Source organism: Oncorhynchus tshawytscha, linkage group LG05, assembly GCF_018296145.1.
Source record: "Oncorhynchus tshawytscha isolate Ot180627B linkage group LG05, Otsh_v2.0, whole genome shotgun sequence".
In the NCBI taxonomy this organism is placed as follows: domain Eukaryota; kingdom Metazoa; phylum Chordata; class Actinopteri; order Salmoniformes; family Salmonidae; genus Oncorhynchus; species Oncorhynchus tshawytscha.
The window spans coordinates 10,168,907-10,196,436 of record NC_056433.1 but is presented as its reverse complement, the minus strand read 5'-3'; the positions used below and the strand labels follow the sequence as shown (position 1 = coordinate 10,196,436).

General features: G+C 42.3%; 1 protein-coding gene across 1 annotated transcript; it reads left to right on the top strand.

Annotated features, from left to right (window-relative positions):
* Positions 1-8,254: 8,254 nt before the first annotated feature.
* Positions 8,255-15,365, top strand: LOC121846573 (non-classical arabinogalactan protein 31-like). The gene is made up of 2 exons (XM_042322689.1): positions 8,255-8,336; positions 14,779-15,365. The coding sequence occupies exons 1-2, from the start codon at positions 8,255-8,257 to the stop codon at positions 15,363-15,365; spliced, it is 669 nt and encodes a 222-aa protein (XP_042178623.1).
* Positions 15,366-27,530: the final 12,165 nt, after the last annotated feature.

Sequence of the window (27,530 nt, the reverse complement as noted above, 5' to 3'; positions counted from 1 at the left end):
CTCTTATGAATATGGATGATGTGGCAAGTCCCACTGGTATCTTTACTGTGCCACAAGTCTGCGTAAATCACTTCATCGTAAAAACCCGTCGCTTCGATAACCACTGGGCATGGTGCCAATTGATTAAAGAGCTTGAACCATAAAAAGATGTAGATATGTAAAACGGGGGACTGTGTTGTGGTTGCACACGTTTATAGCACCTTATTGTGTGTTTTGGAGCCAAAGTCGGTTTAATTAGAGCAATTTGTTTGTTAATTGTTATTTGAGATTGAATTTGAACGAAGTAACAAATCATTATGTATCGTTTACTTAAGAAGCAAGTTCACAAATCAAATCAAATCAAGTGAAATTGTATTTGTCACATGCGCCAAATGCAACAGGTGTTGACCTTACCGTGAAATGCTTACTGACAAGCCCTTAACCAACAATGCAGTTTTAAGAAAAATAAAGAGTTAATGAAATATTAACTAAATAAACTAAAGTAAAAAAATACAAAAGCAACAATGAAATAACAATAACGATGCTATATACAGGGGATACCGGTACTGAGTCAATATGCAGGTTAGAAAGTTATTGTAATGCTTAGTTGTAATGTTTAGGATTAATTTACCCTGTTGCATGCTGGGTAAGAAAAAGGGTATCACTCATGTTGTTTTTTCTGACTTGGAGGATGCTCAGCAGTGGATTTCACACCTTTACTCTTAAAACTGATTGCTGACCTCCGTTGACTCTGTTGTACTTCAGGCCTGTCTATTTTCGTTGCCTTAGTTCCCTTGAGTGCCATGACACTTGATTTGCACAAATTTTTATTTTTCCTTTCTCTTCTAACAAAGCTGTACATGATATGCTGTATGTGTTTGTTAACTTACTGTGTGCTGCAGCTCAGGTTCTGGCTTTCAGATCAGACTTAGCAAAATTGAGATGAGCCATACAGCAGAACTGTTGTTGTAGAGTAAGGCTTGGGTTCCATATTGTATGATATTGTCTTTTTGTCCGTCGTAACAGGAATTAGAATTGATTTTTGAAGGAAAGGAAAAATATCGAAACAGCTGTCACTTGTGGTCACTGAGTTTGTGGAATTAATGTTCACTGTGTGTGTGTGTGTGTGTGTGTGTGTGTGTGTGTGCGTGTGTGTGCGTGTGTGCGTGTGTGTGTGTGTGTGTGCGTGCATGTCTCTGTGCATGTGTGCCCATTCTCTTTTCAATCAGTCAAAGCAATTAACCATAGCAAGCTGTTATTTCTTTGATCACAAATCAAGCCTCAAATACATCATATCCCCTTGAGACATGGAAACCACAGGAGCAAAGCATCAGCATCAGTACCACCGTCACACCTGTTCCTTTCCAGAGGGAGTACAACATTAAAGGTTCAACAAAAGATGAAATAAAGATTAAGAGACTGATAAAAATGTTCCAAGTAAGTTTCTTAATTTCACTTCTAAGAACAACAGGTGCACTTTTGATACATATCCAAATGTCCTTGTTAAATCTGACGATTGTTGTCTGTTACTACAATCACCATGGCAAATATGCCTCAGATGTGTCTCATGCTTTATCTATGTGAGAGCCTCGACTATTTAGACTGCTTATAGATGGTAAACCAACTGCTCAATCCCAAGGGCACAGTTTTGCTTAGAAATAGGAGCTGTAGAAGGCTCTATTGTGCTTCTCGTTTGAGTTCAAATCTGTGGGCACCTATCACACAGCTCTGGCCCTTTGGCACTTCGGCCCATTGAGCAGGATAATGTCTTTGGTTTCCAACTGGTTTGGTCTCCAAAATGGGAGCTTGCTGGGCTCTTGCAAATGTGAACATGCCTGAGAAGGATCCACGTGGAGTTGGGGAAATGGCTCTATCCGCATGGGGACAAGGTCAAACGTTTTGGGTGAACGGCCCCATCTTTGTTCTTCCCTCTATAATCAGTGATGTCTGTGCGTTGCTCTACACTCCTCTTTCTTGTCACGCCATCCCACTGTTCTAATAAACAAAGCCCAGAGGAGAAGCTGAATGCTCGACCATGTAAAAAAATACCTAATTTCCAAACCGTGGCCTAATCTCCTTGAGCTATAAGACATTATAGGACTTTTGTCTATTTGCATTAAACAGAGTCAGGGATCATTGAATCGCTATGCTGTGGTAAATACAACAGCAATACATTTTTTGACCAGGAATAGGGGTGTACCGGCAGGTCCCCACTACTCAGACATCAAACGGACCCAGAAATGTAAAGAGGCCTTTGGAGTGAAGGGGAGTGCTGCAGTGCCAGAATAAAAAAGAGGGCAGGGGAGCTTCCTGACCCAACATGAATATGAAATTTACCCTGGTTCCTCTGAATACTTGGAAGCCCCTCTCTCTCTCTCCTGCTCCCTGAGTTCAAATGGGCCTCCCCCAGCAGGGGGGGAGACGTCCTCGCTGCAAAGACGGGGCCTTTGTCTGCTTTTCAAAGCCCAGAGTAGACATGTATAAGGCTGGGAGAATTGGAGCACAGGGTTAAGCAGGAGGTGAACAGGGCTAGAGGACAATGCTAGAGACTGGGTGGTGGGTGAAGTGGTGCGGAGGTTCTCTGGTATTTGTCAGTTCCGCCCTTCCGTTTGTTGGTCTCCGTGGTAACGAGAGGGTCACAGGTCTGACGGGTGTCACACTAACAAGGTCTCTCCTGCTAATGATCCCCCCCACCTCTTGGGCTGGAGAGAATCTTTTTTTTTTTTTGTCCATAGAAATGATAGTTTTTAACAATCACTTTGGCACTAATTTCAGAACCCTGTGGTCCTTTTTCACAACTCTAGACACAAAACTCAAAACGGTCATCACTCTTAACACAGGCTGTCCAATGTTCAAAACATTGTATTGTGCATTCATATCTTTAAAGAAACCTTGCACTTGCAGAATCATTGGTTCAAATAACTCATTTATCATGAGATACCATAGGAACATTCATTTAGATCACCCACACACAAGATACCGATAGTTTCACTGTGTAGTTGTTCATACAATCATTAGATATTGTAGTACAAAATATATGATACATGTTTCATTATGCTACTGCACGTAAATACATCACTGAAAAAGGACTAGTAGAGAGAATACTACAGACACAGTGGAATCATTCAACAAAATATGACATTTATTGATGTAATAAAATAAAATCACAACATAGGTTTCTTTGAATCAAAGCAAAAATAATTAGCTAAAAAACAGTTAAAGGTCAACTGCAGTGTTCCTTACCTGGCTTACTGTAAAACATCACTGCAGTGTTCCTCACCTGGCTTACTGTAAAACATCACTGCAGTGTCCTGGCTTACTGTAAAAATCAAAACAAATGATTGATTACTGTACTTCTATATTTCCATCAACCCTGTCTTGTGGATTTGGCCACAGGTTCTCATCCACATCACAATGGATGTTTTCATTAGCCAAACATCTTGGGAAGAATCTTCGGGCATGGCGAATCCAGGCCTGACACTGGTCTGCCATGATGTTATTGCATGTGTCATTCATGGCCCGGAGAAGGACGGCTTGTTCGCGAGGACGCCTATCATATACCTTCCACCTCCATGTGGAGAAGAATTCCTCAATCGGGTTAAGGAAAGGAGAGTATGGGGGTAAGCACAGGGTGGTAAATTGTGGATGGGCCTGAAACCATGCTTGCACCATTTGAGCATGGTGGAACCTGACATTATCCCACACAATTACATAGGTCATGCCATCAGCTCTACAGACTTGATTTAGCTCATCAAGGATGGTTACATTCAAACAGCGAATCATGTGGCGGCCTGCAACTCAATATATAGAGTATATAGAGTAGAGAGCTTTAGATGTTGTTCGACCAAACATTAGAACGGGCATGATGAGTAATCTAAGCAACTTTGACCGTGGTATGATTGTTGATGCCACACATGGTGATTCCAGCATCTCAGAAACAGCTGCCTTCCTGGGATTTTTATGCACTACAGTCTCTAGAGTTTACAGAGAATGGTGTGATAAACAAAACACATTCAGTTAGCGGCAGTTCTGTGGGCAAAACACCTTGTTAATGAGAGGGGTCAGAAGAGAATGTCCAGACTCATTCAAGCTAACGGAAAGGCCACAAATGCTCAAATAACAGCTGTTTAAAACAGTGGTGTGCAGAAGGGCATCTCTTAACATACAACACAGTGAATAATTCAGGCTGTTGTGGAGGTAAAAGTACTAGATAGGTGTACCTAATAAAGTGGCCGGTGAGTGTACAGTAATGTCAAACATGGTCTGGAAAAGTGGTACATGGGACCATAGAAACAGTGTCTGAAAGAGAATGATGATAAAATATTACAGCCATAGATAATGAAGTCCAATTGGTTCATGTTCCACGGTAATTGGTGTCAATGGATCTCGTTATCCTGAAACTTTCATGATCTAAACATGGAATATCGTTTGTCAGTTTCCGTAAAACTATGCATTAAGAGTAACGCAACAGTTACTTATCATTTTGAGCAGTTGTATCAATTGATAGTTAGATCATTGTAATGAAATGAATAGACAGTCATCTCAGATGTAATGTGTGAATTGCATTTTGAAATGGTAATATTTTGATGTTAAGTTGTGTCATTTTGAACAGGTGATTTAAGTTCAATGAGCAAATGATCTTAACTTTATGTGTATTGTATCCAAGCAATTGGAAAAAGTGTTAAGAGTTTTGAAAAATGTTGATCATTGGTTGTGCCAAAGTGATTGTAAAAATGTGTAATAGGTGTGTGTGTGTGTGTGTGTGTGTGTGTGTGTGTGTTTGTGCATTTGAGAGACATTTGCACTCACACATTAAAACATGCACTTTTATTTTGATGGTGCATTCACAAACACTGGCATACCCACTGTTGGACAATCATACACACCAGACGTACGCTCTCCCTCTCTCTTCCTGTCACACACACACATACACACCAGACGTACGCTCTCCCCTCTCTCTTTCTGTCACACACACATACACACCAGACGTATGCTCTCCCCTCTCTCTTTCTGTCACACACACATACACACCAGACGTACGCTCTCCACTCTCTCTTTCTGTCACACACACATACACACCAGACGTACGCTCTCCCTCTCTCTTTCTGTCACTCACACGCATACACACCAAACGTACGCTCTCCCTCTCTCTTTCTGTCACACACACACATACACACCAGACGTACGCTCTCCCTCTCTCTTTCTGTCACACACACACATACACACCAGACGTACGCTCTCCCTCTCTCTTTCTGTCACACACACACATACACACCAGACACGCTCTCCCTCTCTCTTTCTGTCACACACACACATACACACCAGACGTACGCTCTCCCTCTCTCTTTCTGTCACACACACACATACACACCAGACGTACGCTCTCCCTCTCTCTTTCTGTCACACACACACATACACACCAGACGTACGCTCTCCCTCTCTCTTTCTGTCACACACACACATACACACCAGACACGCTCCCTCTCTCTTTCTGTCACACACACACATACACACCAGACGTACGCTCTCCCTCTCTCTTTCTGTCACACACACACATACACACCAGACGTACGCTCTCCCTCTCTTTCTGTCACACACACATACACACCAGACGTACGCTCTCCCTCTCTCTTTCTGTCACACACACGCATACACACCAAACGTACGCTCTCCCTCTCTTTCTGTCACACACACACATACACACCAGACGTACGCTCTCCCTCTCTCTTTCTGTCACACACACACATACACACCAGACGTACGCTCTCCCTCTCTCTTTCTGTCACACACACACATACACACCAGACGTACGCTCTCCCTCTCTCTTTCTGTCACACACACACATACACACCAGACGTACGCTCTCCCTCTCTTTCTGTCACACACACACATACACACCAGACGTACGCTCTCCCTCTCTCTTTCTGTCACACACACACATACACACCAGACGTACGCTCTCCCTCTCTCTTTCTGTCACACACACACATACACACCAGACGTACGCTCTCCCTCTCTCTTTCTGTCACACACACACATACACACCAGACGTACGCTCTCCCTCTCTCTTTCTGTCACACACACACATACACACCAGACGTACGCTCTCCCTCTCTCTTTCTGTCACACACACATACACACCAGACGTACGCTCTCCCTCTCTCTTTCTGTCACACACACGCATACACACCAAACGTACGCTCTCCCTCTCTTTCTGTCACACACACACATACACACCAGACGTACGCTCTCCCTCTCTCTTTCTGTCACACACACACATACACACCAGACGTACGCTCTCCCTCTCTCTTTCTGTCACACACACACATACACACCAGACGTACGCTCTCCCTCTCTCTTTCTGTCACACACACACATACACACCAGACACGCTCTCCTCTCTCTCTTTCTGTCACACACACACATACACACCAGACGTACGCTCTCCCTCTCTCTTTCTGTCACACACACACATACACACCAGACGTACGCTCTCCCTCTCTCTTTCTGTCACACACACACATACACACCAGACGTACGCTCTCCCTCTCTCTTTCTGTCACACACACACATTCACACCAAAGGCCATGAGCTGGGATGAGCTCATGATCATTAGCGTTCATTATTTTAAAAGGTAAATGAGGATGATGCAATGAGGAATATTTTCTCCTCAAGTGAAATCATTCACCAGGGAAATAGGAGAAGTCCCAACAACAAATCATTCAAGGATACAGGAGAAGTCCCAACGATAAATCATTCACTAGGGAAATAGGAGAAGTCCCTATGACAAATCATTCAGGGAAATAGGAGGTCCTAACGACAAATCATTCAGGGATATAGGAAGTCCCAACGACAAATCATTCAGGGAAATAGGAGAAGTCCCAATGACACATCATTCAGGGAAACAGGAGGTCCTAACGACAAATCATTCAGGGAAAGAGGAAGTCCCAACGACGAATCATTCAGGGAAACAGGAGAAGCCCTAACGACAAATCCTTCAGGGAAATAGGAAGTCCCAACGACAAATCATTCAGGGAAATAGGAGAAGTCCCAACGACACATCATTCAGGAAAGTAGGAGAAGTACCAACGACAAATCATTCACTAGGGAAATAGGAGGTCACATCATCCAATAACAAATCATCCAATAACTGACAAGGAGATTTAGTCATCATACTAAACTGAGATCTGGTTCATTCTGATTGGGTAGATGTCGGGAACAAAATATAACTGATTATTCACCTTATTCTGGAAGGTCACAGTAATCCGGCAACCTACTCGCGACGCTAGTGTATGCTAGTGGTGGGAGGAGAAAGCGGCAAAAGTGGTACTTTTAGTTTACAACTGCCAGGTCGCAGAGACCATGTTCTCTACTGGCCTACCTGGTTAAGTACAGGTGAAATAAAATAAATAGTTTTACACTGACAGAATCGGACAAAATCCTCAAATCCATCAGCATGACAAGCATTACATGTTCAGTATGAGGCTGCAACATTAATTGGAGGAAGAGGAGGCAGTTTTTACAACAGCAATGTTTTTAACACCAACCTCTATGACGTCGATCTGATTGTACCTGTGGAGCCCCATTCGCCCTGCATCCACCTCCTAAAGACAGTCTTTGCGGCTCGGGCTCAAAGCGTTGAACCTAAAGAAACCACCAAAACGTCCCCTTGTGTGCTCCTACCACTTCTTTGACAAGAAGCCTACAGTGGAGCACCCTTACCCCAAAAAATGGCTTGGCCACAATGCTCCACTCGTGAAGAAGTGTCGGGCGTTGGTCAGGTAAGCCAAATGCTTGAGCAGTTTGCCTGCTCTCATTTTGTGTCTCCCTCTTCTATCTATACACAGTCTCATAATAGCATGAGTTAAAGTTGTGTCAAAAGTTCTGTTGACCCACAAATACATGTTAACATAACCAATATATCATGACATTCTCAATTCAGCTTTCATCCAACAAAACGTTTAGTCTAACTGCTATGTTAAGCCTGACTATTTTATCATTCTGTGTCTAGATAAGGCAGTATTGCACACTTTCATCTATAAAAAGAACGAAGAAAATAGGCTATAAACATAAATTACAAGACCAAGTAATGAGGAGGTTGATCACACATATAATCTGAGAACTCTGTCATAACGTTAGCCTATGGATTATAGTAACTGTCACCACAACACATGTAGGCTGCTTGTATGCTCTAATCGCTTATGTTAATTCATTCTAGACATAGAAATGCTAGTGACTTTGCTTATTAGCTGACCTTCCACAAAATTGAGGCTGCATGACTTTCCAAGGCCAGCGATGCAAGGACATCCTGCTGTCTCTACTGATCCGTTGTTGGATACAAGTACCCAAACAGAGTGGTAAGAGCTGCTTCGTTGGCTGGACTGAACTTTGGCCTTCAAAAAATATCAATCCTTTTCCCTCCTTCCCCAGTGAAGCCATTTGTGTGTGTTCCCAAATGTTTTGTTTATGTTTGATTGTTAAGACGTGTTAATGATGTGCGTTTTTTAAATTTATTAGCTAGCCACCACTCTGAGGTAATAGCATTGCATTGCTAGCATTGACGGAAGTTGTAAAACGGAACACAAACACAACCGTGTTCGAATGGAACTGGGTCAAATGGGCACAACGATCTTGTGCCTTTCTTTGGCAACAGAACCAAATATTAGAGTGATCTCTGCTACAGTCACTTGTTGGGTTCAGGTAAACAGATCTCAGGTCAGATTAAATATCCAACCCTTTTTTTACTGATCTCTGACTCTGACCTTGGTATCCACTGCTTACGTTACAAGCTCTAACGCCCTCCTATTCACAGATAACACAGATAACACAGATAACACAGATAACACAGATAACACAGGCACGGCTTATTAGCTTGATATAGTAGTGGTTAGCATTTTGCTCTCTACACCCACCCCCCCTCTCTGGATCTTTCTCAATGAATCTTTCCTCAATTCCTAGCATCCTCTCTCCTCTCCTCTCAAACCCCTTGGAGAGAAAGGCCATCAGGAGAGGCACCCTCAGACCTTCTCCAATATCGTTGAGAAGGAGGATGCAAAAAATTATGGAAAGACAAATTGAGATAGAGCCCCTCTCTCTGGCGCCTCCTGATGGATGAGCTGTTCTAGCTCATTGCCTGCACAGGACCAGATAAGGGTGACTTAACGTCTTCATCCTCCCACCTCTCTCAGGGCTCCCTCAGTTCCAGCACAGACAAATTGAGTAACTCCCTGCCGGCAGAGCGAGGCACTTTTACGGCTGCCGACCATTAATCAACGTCCCAACGCTTGGTGCAAATCTCCATTGTCAAGCTGATAGTGAACTCACAGAATAATATTTTGAGGGGAAATGTACCTTATAAGGGTTCAATTCCTTCTGCATTTTTGTATTTGGAATTATTTTTCAAGGTACTATCTTTTACACCTGTAAATTGTGTGGCAAATAAGGAAAAGTGGTGTTGGTTCCTATAAGAAGTACACCTAAACAATTTTGCCTGACTAACGAATAGAGCTCATCATTCGGATGAGACTGGCCATCTTTCCAGTGCTTTTGCTGGAGGGGAAGGGCTACACAGCCCTAGTCCCATTGCAGACATAAGCTTGTCTATTCACATTTTCACACTTTTCCCCAAAATGTCAAGGCTCAACCCCTTCACATTTGATAACCTGGCTCGAAGTTATTTGAAATAAAATGGGTATTTTACAATTGAGTGAAATGGTATTATCACGTATGGTTTCATCCCTCTGTTACTCTTGGTGGACAGGTCTTAACAGCCATCTTGGGGACCGGTCAGTTGAGTCGGTGAAGGTGCCTCCACTCCCTCCCCTTCACAGTTGAGTGGTCACCCTTTTCCGTATCGATCCTAGGGACCCCTGAGAAGACATCATTATCTGCCGCCTCATCGAACAGGTTGATTCTCCACAGGGGGCCCTGTTTGTGTGTGTGTGTGTGTGTGTGTGTGTGTGTGTGTGTGTGTGTATCACCAATCTTTTGCCCTAAATGTACCAATGGTTTTCCTGTTCAAGACCCCAATGACTATGTTTTTGACAGCATTCTGATTCATCATATCTAGCTAAGTACATTATCGTATTGTATGTAGCTTACCTGTTTTGAACTAAATTACATGTAATCCCGTTACAATATGCTCTTACTCCTCCACATTATTTTGTAACAATAGCATAATGTCTTGGGCATAATCTACTTTGTTGTCCATGTCATTTTGTACTAGTTCCACAACCATGCAGCCGGATTGAAACAGGCCTAAAGAAAAACTGCAAAGTCATCCTGTGAATCCATTGCGAAGTCATCCTGTGAATCCATTGTGAAGTCATCCTGTGAATCCATTGTGAAGTCATCCTGTGAATCCATTGTGAAGTCATCCTGTGAATCAATTGCGAAGTCATTCTGTGTGAATGACTCATCCATTGTGAATGACTCATCCTGTTCAATGAGGAAGTAATTTCCTCCGCTGTTTGTTTTGTTCCTCTGCTGTCTCCTATCAACACAGAGCAAAGAGAAGTGATAGAGAAGATAAAGTAGCCATTAACGCTGACACGTATTCCGGGAAGGAGAGAAAAAATAACTTTAGCATTCCCTCCATGTCTTCCCCTCCCCCGTCCCCCACTATCTCCGTCTTGCCGGTACCTCAATTACCACACCGAAAAAGATCTGTCCAGGGGTTCAGAACAGGGATAGAGATAGAGATAGAGCAGGCGAGAGAGATCGAGCGAGCCTGAAAGATTCAGTCACAAGTTTGATCAGATATTCTGGACTCCCTCACTATGCTATCTTAATAGGGTTACCTCCAATGTGTAAGCCAAGGAATTATACTTTTCAGTATTCTAAATCTCCCTCAAGTCTCCCAACTGGGCCATACTTCCTAACATTAGAAAAGTTTATGTTTAAGTTCAATGTCAAGTTTAAGCATCAGACAAATAAAATCATTAATTTAGTGTCACATGATAGAATGCTACATTGTAGCTGTCCTCATCAGGTAACATGAAACACATTAGCCCTCTGCTAACCTCACCAGGTGGCAGTGATTATTTCCCGTACCAAAATTCCTCATCAGCCTATCAAAAATCTTAACACTTTTTCTCCACAAACCAAATGGCATTTAAAAAAAAAAGTAGGTCAACCCCACGAGAGGGATACAATAAAATATATGAAGTAGGAGGACGGATAAATAAGTGAAAGAGAGAGAACATTGACGTCAAACAGGAGAGAAAAGAAAGAAGGTAAAGTATTGTAGAGTGGTGTGCTAAGGAAAAGCCACTGACTATGGGGCCACATTGATCCTCAGCACACTGTGTTTGCTACCATGGGAACAGCTGAAACCCCCGTACTGTAGTATGACTTCTGGATCTATAGTACCTTTAACCACCATAGCCCCTCCCTCTTCACACACACACACACACACACACACACACACACACACACACACACACACACACACACACACACACACACACACACACACACACACACACACACACACACACACACACACACACACACACACACACACACACACATACACACACACACACATACACACACACACACACACACACAGGAAAACACACACACACACACAAACGCATACATACATACTAGAGGTCAACCGATTATGATTTTTCAACGCCGATACCGATACTGATTACTGTAGGGCCAAAAAAAGTCGATACTGATTAATCGGCCGATTTTAAAAATGTATTTGTAATAATGACAATTACAACAATACTGAATGAACACTTATTTTAACTTACGGTTTTTAACAATCACTTTGGCACTCATTTCAGAACCTTGTGGTCATTTGTCACAACTCTAGACACAAAACTCAAAACGGTCATCACTCTTAACACAGGCTGCCCAATGTTCAAAACATTGTATTGTGCATTCATATCGTTAAAGAAATCTTGCACTTGCAGAATCATTGGTTGAAATAACTCATTTATCATGAGATACCATAGGAACATTCATTTAGATCACCCACACACAAGATACAGATAGTTTCACTGTGTAGTTGTTCATACAATCATTAGATATTGTAGAACAAAATATGTGATACATGTTTCATTATGCTACTTCATGTAAATACATCACTGTAAAAGGACTAGTAGAGAGAATACTACAGACACAGTGGAATCATTGAACAAAATGTGACATTTATTGATGAAATACAATAAAATCACAACAGGTTTCTTTAAATCAAAGCAAAAATAATTAGCTACAAAAAAAGAAAAAACAGTTAAAGGTCAAATGCAGTGTTCCTCACCTGGCTTACTGTAAAACATCACTGCAGTGTTCCTCACCTGGCTTACTGTAAAACATCACTGCAGTGTTCCTCACCTGGCTTACTGTAAAAACAAAACAAAAGATTGATTGCTGTACTTCTATATTTCCATAACCCTGTCTTGTGGATTTGGCCACAGGTTCTCATCCACATCACAATGGATGTTTTCATTAGCCAAACATCTTGGGAAGAATCTTCGGGCATGGAAAATCCAGGCCTGACACTGGTCTGCCATGATGTCATTGCATGCGTCATTCATGGCCTGGAGAAGGGTGGCTTGTTCGTGAGGACGCCTATCATATACCTTCCACCTCTATGTGGAGAAAAAATCCTCAATCGGGTTAAGGAAAGGAGAGTATGGGGGTCTTCAATACAGGAAGAAAAACTGATGCTACCTTTCTGGTCACGCGCCTCTAACAAACAGTACACTTGAAGTGACCCTTGTTTTGAACAGGGCTAATTCTTCTTTACACAAAGGAAAAACCTCAACCAATTTCTAACGACGTGACATCCAGTGGAAGCGGTAGGAACTGCAAGAAGGTCCCTTAGAAGTCTGGATTCCCAATGAAACCCCTTATTAAAAAGAGTGACCTCAAAAACAAATCTGAATGGTTTTTCCTCTGGGTTTCGCCTGCTACATAAGTTCTGTTATACTCACAGACATGATTCAAACAGTTTTAGAAACTTCAGAGTGTTTTCTATCCATATACTAATCATATGCATATCTTATCTTCTGGGGATGAGTAAGCAGGCAGTTGAATATGGGCGTGCATTTCATCCGGACGTGAAAATACTGCCCCCTGTCACCAAGAAGTTTAAATAATGCAAAAACAAAGTGTTGGAGAAGAAAGTAAAAGTGCAATATGTGCCATGTAAGTAAGCTAAAGTTTAAGTTCCTTGCTCAGAACATGAGAACATATGAAAGCTGGTGGTTTCTTTTAACATGAGTCTTCAATATTCCCAGGTAAGAAGTTTTAGGTTGTAGTTATTATAGGAATTATCGGACTATTTCTCTCTATGCCATTTGTATTTCATTAACCTTTGGCTATTGGATGTTCTTATAGGAACTTTAGTATTTCCAGTGTAACAGTATAGCTTTCGTCCCTCTCCTCGCTCCTACCTGGGCTCGAACTAGGAACACATCGACAACAGCCACCCTTAAAGAAGCATTACCAATGCAGAGCAAGTGGAACAACCACTCCAAGTCTCAGAGCGAGTGATGCTATTAGCGCGCACCCCGCTAACTAGCGAGCCATTTCACATCGGTTACACCAGCCTAATCTCGGGAGTTGATAGGCTTGAAGTCATAAACAGCGCAATGTTTTAAGCACAGCGAAGAGCTGCTGGCAAAACGCACGAAATAGCTGTTTGAATGAGCTGTTTGAATGAATGAATTAATAGGTCATTAATATGGTCGAATCCAGAAACTATCATCTCGAAAACAAGACGTTTATTCTTTCACCTTTACCTCTACCGCTACCTCTATCAACACCTCCACCTCTACCTCTACCTCTACCACTACCTCCACCTCTACCACTACCTCCACCACTACCTCTACCACTACCTCCACCTCCTACTCTACCTCCACCGCTACCTCTACCTCTACCTCTACCTCTACCTCTACCTCTACCTCTACCTCTACCTCCACCTCTACCACTACCTCCACCACTACCTCTACCACTACCTCCACCTCCAACTCTACCTCCACCTCCACCACTACCTCCACCGCTACCTCTACCTCTAACTCTACCACTACCTCCACCTCTACCACTACCTCCACCTCTACCACTACCTCTCTCTGCCAAGTTTGCTTCCATTGTTCTCCAAATACAGGAGTACTCACCTGTGGCCTTTTTATCCATACCAAAGGTCCGATTGCAAAGTGAACATTTACGCAATAAGTGTTTGCACATATGAAGAGAGAAAATGATCAATTGGTAATTGGTAAAGGTAGAGAATTGTGTGTTGTGTTTTGCTAAATGTTTGTTATAGAACTGCAATCTGAGTGTAAAGCAAAACATGTGCCAGTAGTATTGCAGATTTGGTGAATGGTTCTACTAAATGAGTTACAGGTTCGGGTCATTGTGCCCCATTGGCCAGTTTTAGTGTGTAAACAATTGGGAAAAACGATATAAACATACTCCAGTGGTTTCCTGGCAAGTTCACAGGGCTAGAGAGGCCAGCAGCCCACCCTGTGTGTTGAGGTCTGAGTCCCCCACTGTTGTTGCCAGTCTAGAACCTCACACATAAGCACCCACACTCTCTTTCTCACACAGACACACACACGCACGCACACTCTCACGCACACTCTCACACACACACGCACACTCTCTCACACACACACTCTCTCTCACACACACACACACACACACACACACACACACACACACACACACACACACACACACACACACACACACACACACACACACACACACACACACACATACACACACACATAATCCCTCCTGTCTGTAGTACGTGACAGGCTGCCCATGGCTTTATAGATCAAAGCATCAAGCCTCCCACCAGACAATCAGTATCCATCCAGCCTCCCACCAGACAATCAGTGTCCATCCAGCCTCCCACCAGACTACCAGTGTCCATCAAGCCTCCCACCAGACTACCAGTGTCCATCCAGCCTCCCACCAGACTACCAGTGTCCATCCAGCCTCCCACCAGACAATCAGTGTCCATCCAGCCTCCCACCAGACAATCAGTGTCCATCCAGGCTCCCACCAGACAATCAGTGTCCATCCAGCCTCCCACCAGACTACCAGTGTCCATCCAGCCTCCCACCAGACAATCAGTGTCCATCCAGCCTCCCACCAGACAACCAGTGTCCATCCAGCCTCCCACCAGACAATCAGTGTCCATCCAGCCTCCCACCAGACAATCAGTGTCCATCCAGCCTCCCACCAGACTACCAGTGTCCACCCAGCCTCCCAACAGACTACCAGTGTTCATCCAGCCTCCCACCAGACTACCAGTGTCCACCCAGCCTCCCACCAGACAACCAGTGTCCATTCAGCCTCCCACCAGACAACCAGTGTCCATTCAGCCTCCCACCATCTCTGTGACCAGTGGCCACTAGACAGGCTGTCTCTATGACCAGTGACCACTAGACAGGCTGTCTCTATGACCAGTGACCACTAGACAGGCTGTCTCTATGACCAGTGATCACTAAACAGGCCGTCTCTATGACCAGTGACCACTAGACAGGCTGTCTCTATGACCAGTGATCACCAGACAGGCTGTCTCTATGACCAGTGACCACTAGACAGGCTGTCTCTATGACCAGTGATCACTAAACAGGCTGTCTCTATGACCAGTGATCACTAGACAGGCCGTCTCTATGACCAGACAGACTGTTGGAGGGGGACATGTCACTTCCCGCTTCAGCAGACACAAACGCTGTTTCTGTAATTTTGTCAACTACACCTCAGTCGTGGTGTTGTTCGTATGCAGACTTGTCCTCGGTCATCCGTCAATCCACCTCAGGCAGGATCAATGAAATGAAAGCCATCCAAAGCAGCAGATGTTAATTATTAAATACATACATAGGAGTTGATTTATGTGAGAGAATACTGGTGGTCTGTGGAGCAGAGCGATGCAGTGTAATTGGTGAATGCTGGGGTAAGGACAGCTTTCAGAAAGATTATATTCTACAGCAGTATGGCTTGGTTGGTTGGTTGCTTGTAGAATGTGAAGTCTTGTATTTTCATCAGTGAGTTTGTTCGTACTTGAACGCTGTTGTGAATCCTTCTAATGGTGTTGAAGGAGTGGGGGAGAAATGAGAAAAGAGAGAGAGAGAGACAGACAGAAAGAGACAGAGAGACAGCGAGAGAGAGAGAGAGGGAGACAGCGAGAGAGAGAGAGGGAGAGAGGAAGAGGAAGAAGCAGGGATTCTGCAGGCCTCATGGGAACTAATTTATTCTTAACTTCAATTGGATATATAGTACCAGTCAAAAGTTTGGAGAAAGCAACTCAAGGGTATTTCTTTATTTGTACTATTTTCTACATTGTATAACAATTGTGAAGACATCAAAACAAGGAAATAACACATAAGGAGTCATGTAGTAACCAAAAAAGTGTTAACTTCTTCGATATAGGGGGCGCTCTTTTAATTTTTGGATGAAAAACGTTCCCGTTTTAAACAAGATATTTTGTCACGAAAAGATGCTCGACTATGCATATAATTGACAGCTTTGGAAAGAAAACACTCTGACGTTTCCAAAACTGCAAAGATATTGTCTGTGAGTGCCACAGAACTGATGTTACAGAAAAAACCCAGATAAAAATACAATCAGGAAGTGCCGCATTTTTTGAACCCGCCTCATGGCAATGACTCCTTATATGGCTGTGGAGGAGCTAGGATTCAGCTTACCTTTTCCACGTTTTCCCCAAGGTGTCTGCAGCATTGTGATGTATTTGTAGGCATATCATTGGAAGATTGACCCTAAGAGGGATTGACCCTAAGAGACTACATTTACCAGGTGGTCGCTTGGTGTCCTCCGTTGCAATTGTTGCGTAATCTCCAGCTGCAGTACTTTTCCATTTGCTACTGAGGAGAAACCCAACTGCCACGAAGGATTTATCATCGAATAGATATGTGAAAAACACCTTGAGGATGATTCTAAACAACGTTTGCCATGTTTCTGTCGATATTATGGAGTTAATTTGGAAAAAAGTTTGGCATTGTAGTGAATGAATTTTCGTTGTTTGTTTTCTTAGCCAAAAGTGATGAACAAAACGGAGCGATTTCTCCTACACAAATAATCTTTTTGGAAAAAATGAACATTTGCTATCTAACTGAGAGTCTCCTCATTGAAAACATCCGAAGTTCTTCAAAGGTAAATGATTTTATTTGAATGCTTTTCTTGTTTTTGTGAAAATGTTGCCTGCTTAATGCTAGGCTTAATGCTATGCTAGGCCATCAATACTCTTACACAAATGCTTGTGTAGCTTTGGTTGAAAAGCATATTTTGAAAATCTGAGATGACAGTGTTGTTGACAAAAGGCTACGCTTGTGTTTCAATATATTTATTTCATTTCATTTGCGATTTTCATGAATAGAAAAAGTTGCGTTATGCTAATGCGTTATAGTTTAAGTATTTTTCTGTCGATTTCTCAGCCAAGCAGGATGAACAAACGTGACGTTTTTCGCCTACAAAAATATTATTTTTGGAAAAAAGGAACATTTGCTATTTAACTGGGAGTCTCCTGAGTGAAAGCATCTGAAGTTCTTCAAAGGTAAATGATTTAATTTGGTTGCTTTTCTTATTTTTGTGAAAATGTTGCCTGCTGCCAGCACAGCCTAGCATAGCATTATGCCATGCTAAACTTACACAAATGCTTGTCTAGCATTGGCTGTAACGCATATTTTGAAAATCTGAGATGACAGTGTTGTTAACAAAAGGCTAAGCTTGTGTTTGAATATATTTATTTCATTTCATTTGCGATTTTCATGAATAGGAAACGTTGCGTTATGGTAATGAGCTTGAGGCTATGATTACGCTCCCGGATACGGGATTGCTCGTCGCTAGAGCTTAAACAAATAAAAATATATATATATTTTTTCGATTCTTCAAAGTAGCCACCTTTTACGTTGATGACAGCTTTGCATTCTCTTGGCATTCTCTCAACCATCTTTATGAGGAAAAGCTTTCCCAACAGTCTTGAAGGAGTTCCCAGATATGCTGAGCACTTGTTGGTTGCTTTTCCTTCACTCTGCGGTCCAATTCATGCCAATCCATCTCAATTGGGTTGAGGTCGGGTGATTGTGGAGGCCAGGTTATTTAATGCAGCACTCCATCTCCTTGGTCAAATAGTTCTTACACAGCCTGGAGGTGTGTTTTGGGTCATAGTCCCACTAAGTGCAAACCAGATGGGGTGGCGTATCACTGCAGAATGCTGTGGTAGCCATGCTGGTTAAGTGTACCTTAAATTCGAAATAAATCACTGACAGAGTCACCAGCAAAGCACCCCCACGCCATCATACCTCCTCCTCCATGTTTCACAGTGGGAACCACACTGCAGAGATCATCTGTTCACCTACTCTGCATCTCACAAAGACACAACGGTTGGAACCACAAATCTCAAATTTGGACATCATCAGACGAAAGGACGGATTTCTACCGGTCTAATGTCCATTGCTTATGTTTCTTGGCCCAAGCAATTCTCTTCTTATTATTGGTGTCCTTTAGTAGTGTTTTTCTGCAGTAATTCAACCATGAAGGCCTGATTCACTCAGTCTCCTCTGAACAGTTGATGTTGAGATGTGTCTGTTACTTGAACTCTTGAAGCATTTATTTGAGCTGTATTCTGAGGTGCAGTTAACTCTAATAAACGTATCCTCTGCAGCAGAGGTAACTCTGGGTCCTCCTTTCCTGTGGCGGTCCTCATGAGAGCCAGTTTCATCATAGCGCTTGATGGTTTTTGTGACTGCATTTGAAAATACTTTCTTAACTTCTTCGGGGTAGGGGGCTGTATTCTGAGGTTTGGATGACTGAGGTGCCCAAAGTAAACTGCCAGCTACTCAGGCCTAGAAGCTAGGATATGCATATAATTGGTAGTATTATAGAAAACACTCTGAAGTTTCTAAAACTGTTTGAATGATGTCTGTGAGTATAACAAAACGTATTTGGCAGGCTAAACCCCGAGGACAAAGCATCAAGGAATTTATTTTTGGTCATTCTCTTTTCAATGGGTTTTCTATTGGGATCCTAGTTCCTATCACTTCCACTGGATGTCAACAGTCTTTAGAATTTGGTTGATGTTTTTCCATTGAGAAATTAAGAAGTAGGGCTGTTCAGAACGAGGGTCGAGTCTAGTGAACTGTTGTGGTTGGGGCGCGTGACCTGGACGCTCGCTCCACTTTTCGATCCACTTTTCGTCCTGTATTGAACGCAGTTTATCCCGTCTAAATTTGATCGATTATTGACATTAAAAAATACCTAAAGTTGTATTAGGAAAGTTGTTTGAAATGTTTGGACAAAGATTACAGGTAACTTATTAGGTATTTTGTAGTCATGTTGCGCGAGTTGAAACCGGTGTTTATCTGGATCAAACGTGCCAAATAAATTGACATTTTGGAGATACAATAATGAAATTAATCGAACAAAAGGACCATTTGTGATGTTTATGGGACATATTGGAGTGCCAACAGAAGAAGCTCTTCAAAGGTAAGGCATGAATTATTTCTAAGTTTTGTGTCGCGCCTGGCGGGATGAAATATGATTGTCTGTGTTTGCTTCATGGGGTGCTGTCCTCAGATAATCACATGGTTTGCTTTCGCCGTAAAACCTTTTTGAAATCTGACACCGTGGCTGGATTAACAAGGAGTCCATCTTTAATTTGACATATTGCATGTGTATTTTCAAGAATGTTAAATATTTACAATTCTGTAGTTTGAATTTCGCGCACTGCAATTTCACTGGATGTTGGCCAGGTGGGACGCTACCGTCCCACGTACCCTAGAGAGGTTTAAAATGTCCTAAAGTAATGATGGACTGTCGTTTCCCTTTGTTTATTTGCGCTGTTCTTTGTCTTTTACCAAATAGGGCTATCTTCTGTATACAACACAACTGATTGGCTCAAATGCATTAAGAAGGAAAGAAATTCCACAAATGAACGTTTAACAAGGCATACCTCTTCATTGAAATACATTCCAGGTAACTACCTCATGAAGCTGATTGAGAGACTGTCAAGAGTGGGCAAAGCTGTCATCCTGGCAAAGGGTGGCTACTTTGAAGAATCTCAAATATAAACATACACTTTTTTGTTTACTACATGATTCCATATGTGTTATTTCATAGGTGTGATGTGTTCACTATTCTACAATGTAGAAAAAAGTTCAAATTAAGGAAAACCCTGGAATGAGTAGGTGTGTCCAAACTTTTGACTGCTACTGCCCATGCATTCAATTAAATATAGCTAGTCTGTTGAAGGAGCACACAACAGGCAGAGGACCAAATATAACCTATACAAAGACTTGTTCTCCTTTATCCTTTCCCCTCATCTACTGATTCAAATCTCATTAACTTCGCTATCCATTTCCTCTCCCCTTCAAAACATACATTTCCATTAAGTTGACGATTGACTGACTTTCATTGTTTTTGACACAGGTTCCATTTGTGACTCAATTTCGCATTCACTCACGGCTCCCCTGTTCCTGTGATCAATGTGACACTGGTGCTTTTGCTCAAACAGCTGAAGTAAATCAAAGCGACACTCTCGCTCTTTGCAGCAGAGAAGAGGTTCATTAAAACTGATGGGTGATATAATGTTCTAGCGTTTTTACACCATGGCATTGGGCTAAATTCCATTACCATTTTTAATTTTGAAGCGTAAGCGGCCACTACTTGCTGATGCAGTGAAATATTAACAGCCACTAATTTGGACAATGTGTCAAGAGGCAGGACTCTGGTAGGTAAATGTAAGAGACTTAGGCAGGACATCACTGATCTCTCTCCCTCATCTGCTCTGGAGAATATTATGAAAGCACACAAAGCCACATTAGCCTTAATGTCATCACCATGTTGTAGCGATTTTGTCTTTAGCCTATTGTGAGATTCTAAGCCATGCTGGTGCCTCGATGACTATATAATGCATCTTATGTACCGCTATCTCCTATGGAATGCTTATATAAACATCTGGCTTAATTGTGGATCATATGAATACAAATTGAGAGCAAACAGCTGAAATGAATGATTTAGCTCATCTGGGACAGGAAAGGGATTACATTCGGCGTAACAACTAAATCAAAAGGATACCGCTTCTGAGCTCAAATGCTTATTGGGGGACTTCCTTGGGAATAGGATGTTGAGGGAAACAATATTACTGAGAGAAATATCTGAAATTCTGAAAGTGGTTTTATTTGGGGCCAGACTATATGTGCTGATGTAATGAGTGTGCTTCCCAATAATGACACAGGGAAGAAATTGAATTGTGGAATCAAATCAGGCTTCGATGCCCCTTGGGTCAGTCAGAAATGGCAATATCAATGTTCATTACGTCTCATTGTTACAAATATCTTCCAATAAAATAATCATTTGAAATATGATTAAGTCCAAATGATCTAATATCAAATCAAATCCTCATATTTCTAAGTTTTATAGAAAGGTCATGAGTACGGAAATAACATATATTCCAAACCACCATTTGCCGTTTCTTCTTTCTACAAATGATTTGGAACAGTCTTACAGTCTTTAGCATCCGTGATGAAAACCTTTTGCAATCATACAATATCAATCAGGCTCCTTTGTGTCTAACCAAGGTTAATTCATCTGTTGTTACCCACCCTGTTGTCCAGATCATACTGCGAACAAACTAATGAGATCATGTGGAAGTCATTGTAAGTGGTGATTGTGATTATATTGAGATATCCGGACCATATGTCTCTCTCCACAGCAGCAGTGTATACATCAGAGGAGAGGAGGGAAGTTGAGGAGGAAATGGTGGACTGTGTGGACTGTGTATAAACCTATGAATGGCACCCTATTACCTAAAAGCAATACTTTTGATCAGGGCCCATAGGGTGTGAGATGGGTATGGCTTCTTGACAATGATCAAGAGCAGCTGCTCATCGATTTGACAGCTCCAACACAGTTATGCCTCTGAGTCCGCCAAAACATCAGCGATGAAGGGTGTCGGCTATCACTGGTTAACGCTTGATCTGATTGAAAATCTAGGCCTAAATGATTCTCATTCTTTGAAAATGTGTGAAGCCACACCCAGTTCAGTTCAGTGTCAGTTCAGAATGAGAATGTATAGGCTTTATAGAAATAATGAGGGTTTCTATCAGCCTAATGGAGGTGTGTAGATTACATCTCACATTCCAGTGATCCAACTTGTAAACAAGACTGCATGGGATTTCTCTTAATAAACTCCGTGCAGCCAATGGCAATGTCCGCTCTAGGTATAATGGCGAGAGCCACTAGTGGATTTGACAGCTCTAACACAGTTCCGCCTCCGACACCGCCAAAACAACCCCGCCATGTGGATGTCGGATAAAGTATTAAGTATTTTATTAGGATCCCCATTAGCTGCTAAAGTAGCAGCTACTCTTCCTGAGGTCCACACAAAACATAAATTATGCATGAATATTTATAAAACTCTGTTGGATTCGTTTACTTGCATTCATGAACCCTAATTCAACTCACCCTCACTCATTGTTCCAGGATCAATTCCACAATATTTAAGATTTTTATGAATAGCTACGTACAGTAAGAGAATGTCCATTGTGGTTCTACTTCCCTCATGTCTGGATATCTGCTTACCCACAGAATGTGTTCACCAAAGCACATACGGTAATGATCACAGATATTAACTGGATATTAACCCATTACGACCCGCCTGACGATGATGATGACCTCACGAAATGTCTACTTCAGTCCAATTAGCCGGCTTAATCCGGCCAACCAGTCACCGGGCTAATCAAACACTGGCCAGGCGCATGGGGACAAAACACCTGCCTCCTTCCTATTGGCCTTAGAGCAGCAGTGCAAGCAGGGAAACATCGACACAACCCCGGCTTTCTGACGGACTGACCAGTGTGACAGTCAATTCCGAGAGGCTAGATCCTGAGTCACTGCGGTCCAGATTACTGGCTGCCTGCACCTCCTGTACATTCAAACATATGAGAGCAAGTTGAGTTGTGCCCATCAACCATTTAGGGCAAGCAAAGGCCCTAACACAGTCCACACACATTCCCAGCTTAGTTCCATTTTCAATCTTTCCCTGTCTGAGTCAGAAATGCCAACACGTTTCAAGTAGACCACCATAGTCACAGTGCCCAAGAACACTAAGGTAACCTGCCTAAATGACTACCGACCATTAGCACTCATGTCTGTAGCCATGAAGTGCTTTGAAAGGCTGGTAATGGCTCACATCAACACCATTATCCCAGAAACCCTAGACCCACTCCAATTTACATACTGCCCCAACAGATCCACAGATGATGCAATCTCTATTGTACTCCACACTGCCCTTTCACACCTGGACAAAAAGGAACACCTATGTGAGAATGCTATTCATTGACTACAGCTCAGCATTCAACACCATAGTGCCCTCAAAGCTCATCACTAAGCTAAGGACCCTAAACACCTCCCTCTGCAACTGGATCCTGGAATTCCTGACGGGCCGCCCCCAGGTGGTAAGGGTAGGTAACAACACATCAACCACGCTGATCCTTAACACGGGGGCCCCTCAGGGGTGTGTGCTCAGTCCCCTCTTGCATCCCTTGTACACTCATGACTGCACGGCTCCAATACCATCACTAAGTTAGCAGATGACACAACAGTGGTAGCCTTATCATCCAACAACGACGAGACAGCCACGACAGAGCCGTGTGGTGCCAGGACAAAAACCTCTCCCTCAACATGATCAAGACAAAGGAGATGATTGTGGACTACAGGAAAAGGAGGACCGAGCACACCCCCATTCTCATCTTCGGGGCTGTAGGGGAGCAGGTTGCGAGATTCAAGTTCCTTGTCCACACGACCAACAAACTAACATGGTCTAAGCACATCAAGACAGTAGTGAAGAGGGCACAACAAAACCGCTTCCCCCTCAGGAGACTGAAAAGATTCGGCATGGGTCCTCAGATACTCAAAAGGTTCTACAGCTGCACCATTTGCTACAGCTGCATCCTGACTGGTTGCATTACTGCCTGGTATGGCAAATGCTCTGCCTCCGACCGCAAGGCACTACAGAGGGTAGTGCGTACGGCCCAGTACATCACTGGGGCCAAGCTTCCTGCCATCCAGGACCTCCATACCAGGTGGTGTCAGAGGAAGGCCCAAAATATTTTAAAAGACTCCAGCCACCCTAGTCATAGACTGTTCTTTCTGCTACCACGTGGCAAGTGGTACCGGAGCACCAAGTCTAGGTCCCAGAGGCTTCTAAACAGCTTCTACCTCCAAGCCATAAGACTCCTGAACATCTAATCAAATGGCTACCCAGACAACTTGTATGCCACCCCCCTTTACTCTGTTATCTATTCATAAGTCACTTTAATAACTCTACCCACATGTATATTTTACCTCAATAACCTTGACTAACCGGAGCCTCCGTACATTGATTCTGTACCGGTACCCCTTTGTATATAGCCTCGCTATTGTTATTTTACTGCTGCTCCTTAATTATTTGTTACTTTATTTCTTTTTTTAGGCATTTTTCTTAAAACTGCATTGTTGGTTGAGAGCTTGTGAGTAAGGATTTCACTGTAAGGTCTACACCTTTTCTATTCGGCGGTTGTGGCAAATAACATTTGATTTGATTTAATTAAGAGGGTCAATTGGTTGTGTAACTTCATTAAATAACCCTGTCGCAGCACTGAAAAATGTGTTATAGTTTAGTCGCTTCGCATCACATTTTGTCTGAGACAATGGCTGAACGCTATTGTCAGGATAAAAGAAGCTCGGAATGTACCCAGTTCTGCAATATGTGATCTCATCCAATCAGCAGTTGGACCAATCCGAAATGAGTAATGCATAATGAACTAGTTTGACACTAGTGGTCCTAAAGTTAAATCTTATTCCCACAATATAATATTCAAATGTATCCCATTGTAGACCAACATGAAGGTTTTAGGAATCACAATATTTCTTTCATCCAAACAGTAGCCCGGAAATACCAACGATAAGGACCTTCTATATTTTTCTCTTTGTTCCACAGGCTGATTTCATCCTCCTTTGACTAAACTCACAACGTATTTACTCTTTTGATACTGCGTTGTCTCTTCAGTAGACAAAGAAGACAAACAGAGCGCAGATTACATGGGGTTGTAGTTTTGTTCAAGGTAAATAAGAAACAAACAGACACCACTGAAAACCAATATTAGAAATGTGTGTTTGTCTGTTTGATAGTTGCGGAATGTAGAAATAGCTTCACAGACATGAATAGATACTACTTCTGTTACGGTTTTCTAGGTGTGAAGGATAGTCGGACCAAAATGCAGCATGTAGATTGCGATCCATAATTTAATAAACAAACGTAACACGAATCTAAATACAAACACTACAAAAACAATAAACGTAACGAAAACCGAAACAGCCTATACTTGTGTAAACTAACACATAGACAGGAACAAAGACACTAAGGACAATCACCCACGACAAACTCAAAGAATATGGCTGCCTAAATATGGTTCCCAATCAGAGACAACGATAAACACCTGCCTCTGATTGAGAACCACTCCAGACAGCCATAGACCTTGCTAGATAACCCCACTAGCTACAATCCCAATACATACACACCAAAACCCCAAGACAAAACACACCACAATACAAAAACCCCATGCCACACCCTGGCCTGACCCAATACATGAAGAAAAACACAAAATACTTAGACCAGGGCGTGACAACTTCCAAGATGAGTATTGTCAAATGTTCAGTATTATTACAGTATTATTAAAGTACTGTATATCTTAGCAGAAGAAATGGCAAAGTATAAATATCTGAACAACTATAACTATAACAATTGCTTTTCATTAATATTGGTTGGTACTCAAAGTATTGGTATTCTGCAGTGTATTTTGTATGGTGGCACTGGCAAGAATAATCTTTGCTTCTACTTGTTGTATAGGTTGTATGGTACTGTACATCACACCAGGGTTTGTTAGTTCACTCAATGTGGTATCATTTTTTTATATGAAAATAATTTATTTCCCAGCAGTAATTTATTCACAGGAAACTGTGCGGCATGTTATTTAATTAGCAGCTGGAAGGTACTGAGACTGAGAAGCACAGGCCAATGATCTTCGTTTTTCAACTGGTAGTAATTAACGGTAGTACTATTTAAATAGCTCGTAGGGATTTCCCGTGTATGCAAGCGCATGGGGCTTTGGAATACTTTGAATATTCATGAGACATGCTAGTGGGTAGAGGGTGTTTGTAGATCTACTAAGACTCCATCCCTACTGATGCAGACACCCCCTAAAGGGCGTGTGAACAAGTCCAAAGTCTTTCCAAAACCTTTTCCTAATGTTTAACAAGGGTACAGCAAATCTGCACAAATTGAAATTCAGAAAAGAGAACATTTGTAGTTGATAATCACCCAGAGTTTCAATCTGAGGGAGGCTATGACCCATAGTTTTTTTAAAATGCTTGCTACCCTGACACTCCATCTTGGACAGTGTACTACTATGTAGTTCCAACATTCTGGTGTTCTACCCCCAAAAATGATTTGCACATTTTATTTAGAGAGTCCAGATGGTCATACTATCAACAAACGCTCTGTTGATAAGCAATTGCTTGCTAGGCTACGGTTAGGGTTAGGTTTAGAATTATGGCAAGGTTAGAGTTAGTTGATAGTTAGTTGAAATGTTACTGTAAATAGTGTGTAGAGCATATACTGTGCATGTGGACAATCCAAATAACGTGTTACCGATCATTCATACATGTATTCTCCAGTATCAATTCTAAGCACAAGATCAGGGAGCATATGGCTAAGCATTGCAGTATAGTTTGACATGTGTTTAGGTATGCCTGTTGCATGTCTCTGGGGATAGCTCCAAATGGAGATGTCATTCCCCAGGGTTCTGTGTTGCTCAGCTCTGTTCTGCAGAGCATTAGGAGTGAGATACTAGAAGACAATCCCACTTGATTAGAATGGAAGTGCTTCATTTAGCATTTTATATGGATCTATCAAAAAAAGCACTTCCCTTTTACCCCTCCTGCAGAGTTTATAACACTTTTGAAAACTACAACTCATTGCTAACGTATAATGAACAAAAATATAAATACAACATGTAAAGTGTTGGTCCCATGTTTCATGAGCTGAAATAAAAAATCCCAGAAATGTTCTATATGCACAAAAAGCTTATTTCTCTTAAATTGTGCGGGCAAATTTGTTTTACATCCCTGTTAGTGAGCATTTCTCCAATGCCAAGATAATCCATTAACCTGACAGGTGTGATATATCAAATAGATGATTAAACAGCATGGTCATTACACAGGTGCACCTTGTTCTGGGGACGATAAAAGGGGACTCTAAAATGTGCAGTTTTGTCATAAAATACAATGCTACCAATGTCTCAAGTTTGAGGGAACGTGCAATTGCATGCTGACTGCAGGAATGTCCACCAGAGCTGTTGCCAGATGATTTAATGTTAACTTCTTTACCATAAGCCGCCTCCAGCATAATTTTTGAGAATTCGGCAGTACGTCCAACTGGCCTCACAACCACAGACCACGTGTAACAACAACAGCCCAGGACCTCCACATCCAGCTTCTTCACCTTCGGGATCGTCTGAGAA

Bases quoted from the DNA above. Each gene is read 5' to 3' on its own strand.
- LOC121846573 (XM_042322689.1), top strand. From the start codon at position 8,255: ATGACTTTCCAAGGCCAGCGATGCAAGGACATCCTGCTGTCTCTACTG. The intron at 8,337-14,778 runs GTAAGAGCTGCT...ATGGCTTTATAG, and splicing joins ACAAGTACCCAAACAGAGTG to ATCAAAGCATCAAGCCTCCC.